This window comes from Prunus avium, chromosome 2, assembly GCF_965620075.1.
Source record: "Prunus avium chromosome 2, drPruAviu1.hap1.1, whole genome shotgun sequence".
NCBI lineage: Eukaryota > Viridiplantae > Streptophyta > Magnoliopsida > Rosales > Rosaceae > Prunus > Prunus avium.
In genome coordinates this window covers 29,927,299-29,931,650 of record NC_142285.1, presented here as the reverse complement: position 1 = coordinate 29,931,650, position 4,352 = coordinate 29,927,299, and the positions used below count along the sequence as shown (strand labels likewise).

Here is a 4,352-nt window from a genome sequence, read left to right as displayed (position 1 = left end):
TGAATTTATTTGAAGATAGACTCAGGGACACGAAAACGCGACACTAGAACAGGGCAACATGGGAAATCTCAAAAAATTAGGACACGAACACGGTTAAGAAACGGTAATTAAAATAATAATAAACTTTTATATATTTAAAATAATTCATACTCGATACTTTAAATACAATTGTTTTCAATAAAAACATTTTTAATGAGGAATTTTAAGAAATGAAACTGCCATTAATATCTCACTTTCACCCGTTTCTTATACTTTTCATCTCTTTTAAAAAGGGTTATGGTAGTAAAAACATAGAATAATATTTTTAATCATTAATAAAACCTAAAATTATCGAAAACAAAAAAAAAGGGTCCCATCACCAGCAGACCCAACCCCACCTCTTCATTCTCTCTCTCTCTCTCTCTCTCTCTCTCTCTCTCTCTCTCTTTTTTCTTCAATCAAGAAACCTCCCGCACTCTCTCTCTCTCTCTCATCACAACCCACCTCCTCCACATCACCCTTTTTCCCCAGTTCACCATCTCCCATTTGCCTCTTGTTTTTTTCTTTTTTTTTTAATTATATCGGGAAAGTTTCAAGTAGAGGCTTCAGTTGAAACTGTGATTGTGGGTGGGTTCATCTCTCTCTCTCTCTCTCTCTCTCTCTATGGTTATGTTCTATATTCAGCATCTTCAATCTCTTCATCCTCTGAGATAGAGTTTTTATTTTTAAAATTGCAAAAAAAATCCCTGCCGTGTCTTGACCTTGGGTTGACTCTGTCTCCGATGTGTCTTGACTGTGTCTCAGGCGTGTTTTGACCATGTCCGGCGTGTCCATGACATGTCGGCGTGTTGCAGTGTCTCACACTCAGACACTCCAGGTGTTTGACGTGTTCATGCAACATAGAGTCTACTCACAAGAAAAGTACATGATATTTAGCATCCACAATCATGCTCCTTATTTTTAGTTAAAATTTAGCTAAAAATACTAGAAAGCTATTTTATGAGCTCCTTATAAATTTCAACTCCAACCATACTCTCTAGTTTAGGGAATCATAAATGATTTATTTCTCTTTTTAGTTTAGCATAAATGCACCCTCTTCATATAAAATAATAACATTAAATAATTAGCATTAAATAAATACTTAAAATAGCATTAAAGTAAAACATTATTTAATTATAAGGAGCCATTAGGAGTCCCTTCTCTCTCCTTAGATTTAGGAGCTCCTAGATATCTCCCTATTTTAGGAGTTGGATAGGGAGCATGGTTGGAGGTGGGTTTTCTCACTTCCTCCCTAAATTTTATCTTAAGAGATGGTTTAGGGAGTCCATTGTGGATACTCTTAGGCCCCAATACTTTCGTCACAGTTGATAAATTTTATATTAAAAATTAATTAATTATAATATTAATTACTAATTTAGGTTGTTGACTAAACAGATAGGAGTTGGAGATTAGGCCCAACAGAGGGACATTAAATAGTAGAAAACCCAACTATGTAGAAAAAAAAATTAGGGTAAATCAAAAGTTATGTACAAGTTCAGGGGGCAAATCAACAATTAAGCCTTAAACTTTATCATAACAATTTTTAGTAGTTAAAATGGAAAAAAGTCTTAGATTTATTATTTAATCTCAAATTCCTGTGACGAAGTTTTTGAATGCATGCAATGTCAGTACAGTTATTTGGTCATGCATGAGGTCATCTTGATGACCTAATGAGATTGCCTCACGACCTTCTAAGTCCAAACTTGATGGCTTGGGGATTTTGGGCAATTATTGACTCGATACATTTTGGGTTAGGCTACAATATGTTACTTCAATAATTCACTCTAACAAGTCATAATTAAGAAAGATCGCAGAAACAGAGTCATAAGCAAAGCATTCTGATTGCCACTTGTAGCTAGTTTGAAACGCGGTATATATACTTTGAACCCACAAAAAGTGGATCGCCAGCTCCATGAACGAAACTCACATGTGGATTACTTGCGATGTTAGAATGGTTGAAATCATTTGAACCCCAAAAACTAAGGAAAAAGAAGAAGAGAAGAATCGTTGACATCAAATATATATACATATAGAGATTCAATAAATCTTTATACTTCTTCATCTTCTTCTTTATAGGATTGCTACAGAACAAAATCATTTATACTCAGAGCCACTTGTTGTGCAAGGTGCAATATGATGGTAAGTATAATCAGTCCAAAACAAAATTATAAGGGGCTTTTATTACGTGTCTTACATACATCAATGGTTGTCAACTTCTTTAATTTCTATACTTCTCCTTTCTTTTATACATACATATGATATGTAAAAGGTTGGCCGATGATTTTCTATATGAAAAGAGAAACTATCTGTTTTCCAAAGCTATATTTATATTTTTGAATCTTTTTAACTCGAAAAAGTTCTCAAATATGTTTTTTGGTTTTCTCCATATAAAAGATTGATTATTTTGATTTTACACATGGATCGAAAGACTTGCGTGTACCTTTCGATCAAATTTGGATATGTGAACGCTAATTTAGTTTTCAAGAAAAGGGTAAAAGAAAACAAGTTCTATTGTACGAGGAGAAGTACTGCTGCAAAGCCAAATAAATATGTTATACGTGACATGCTTTTTTGAATTAATTGCACAGCAAAAAATTGTCATTGAGGTGCAGATGAGAAGCAGAAAACATCGTGCCAAGGCCATGAAGATAGCTGCTGTTGCTGATGGTATATATATTACTACTCCCAATATGTTCGATGTTTTCATCTCTATTAAAGAACGAAAAAATTGGACGATTTTATTTCTATGAAATTAATTTATATGTGATATTGCAGGAGTTAATTCAGTGGCTTTCAATGAGGAAAAGAAAGATCAGATGGTGATACTTGGAGATGGAGTTGATGCAACTAGCTTAGCTCTGTGTTTGAGGAAGAAGGTTGGCCATGCCAACTTAGTGAATGTGGAAGAAGTAGTGGAAGAGATATGATATAATGATAGAAGGAGAAAACCATGCCAATCGGACCTGCATGGATACAAACTTTCCATCGATTCATCCTGTTAGTGGTGATCATAATTGGTTAATCTGGCATTGACTTTGTGTAGATATCTTCAATTGTTGGCCGTTCACATAAACTTATTTTTTTTTTCAGTGATTGTATGATACATCATATAAATTTATGAAATATGACATCAAAGACGTCCCAGGGCGGATGATGTGTCAAGGAATTTTTCTTTCCAATTATCGGTTCCATACAATTCACATGTTTATATATCTGGAATTAGGAATTACATGTTTAGAAGAGGTCCCCAAATTTCATATGTTTTTTAGGATTTTGTAATTTGATAAATTTTAAAAAAACTATAACATGAATACTTCTTAACGTCATGTCAATTAAATAGAGTGCTGCTAAACGAATCCTAAAATTAAATGAGTACACCCTATGATCTAAGTACACCCTAATATTTTAATCAAAATGTAAAATTAACTAAGTACACCCTATTTAACTACCAAAAATATCCCTAATACAATCTATCACACAACACCCTAATACCAATCCTAAACAAGATTTCTCTTTTTACATGAATTCGTGTCCTATTTTCAATAATAAATGTATACAGAGAGGAGGCGAATGAAGAACAATCAATGAATGATGCCAAAAAGAAAGTTACGTTGGATTTGACTACCAAGGTCCATCATGAAGAATCATATACCACTACCAAGGAAGTCACCAATGGCTTGGTGGAAAGCTCTGATGAGAAAGAGGAAATACAAAAAGAGATGGAACTGATTCTGGGTTCCATTATATCAGGCGTAGCACCAGCTCATCCGTTAAACAAAAGATACGAAAATTGCCAAAACAATGAGGATGAATATGAAGATGTGGTAGACTTAGAAGGAAGTGATTTGGATGCAGCTGATGATTACGAAGAAGGACATGTCGATGATGAGTTTGATAGTAAGCAGCAAATCTCAATTCAAGAAGAGTCTTTCGAATCATTGTTTTCACTATCGATAGATTCCAGGAAACAAGTTTATGATGCTGAAATAGATGAGAAGGAGGTCAACAGTCCAATGCCAAAGCTCAATGCCTCTAACCAGGAAGTTAAATCGAATAGGATCAAACCAAAATGCTAGGGATCAATCAGTGCTGAAGCCCATTGAAAATCTTACTCAATGGAAGGAGGTCAAAGAGAAAGCAGGATCAGAAAGTGAAATGGAAGTCTACTGCATTTGAGGCAAAATTGGAGAGAGCTTTAGACATGGGTCAATTCAATATATTCTTTTTGGTCATTTTATATTAGGCTAAATTTGTAATTCAATAAATAGTTTGATAGTAGGGTGTACTCAGTTAATTTTAGGGTTCATATAGCAGCACTCATTAAATATTGTTAG

The 4,352-nt window shown here is 34.1% G+C and overlaps 1 protein-coding gene across 1 annotated transcript; it reads left to right on the top strand.

Annotated features, from left to right (window-relative positions):
- Nucleotides 1–2,448: 2,448 nt before the first annotated feature.
- LOC148296815 (heavy metal-associated isoprenylated plant protein 47-like) lies at nt 2,449–3,099 on the top strand. The gene is made up of 2 exons (XM_088247800.1): nt 2,449–2,685; nt 2,794–3,099. Exons 1-2 carry the CDS (start codon nt 2,568–2,570, stop codon nt 2,943–2,945), a joined length of 270 nt encoding a protein of 89 aa, XP_088103926.1. The 5' UTR covers nt 2,449–2,567; the 3' UTR covers nt 2,946–3,099.
- The last annotated feature ends 1,253 nt before the right edge of the window (nt 3,100–4,352 follow it).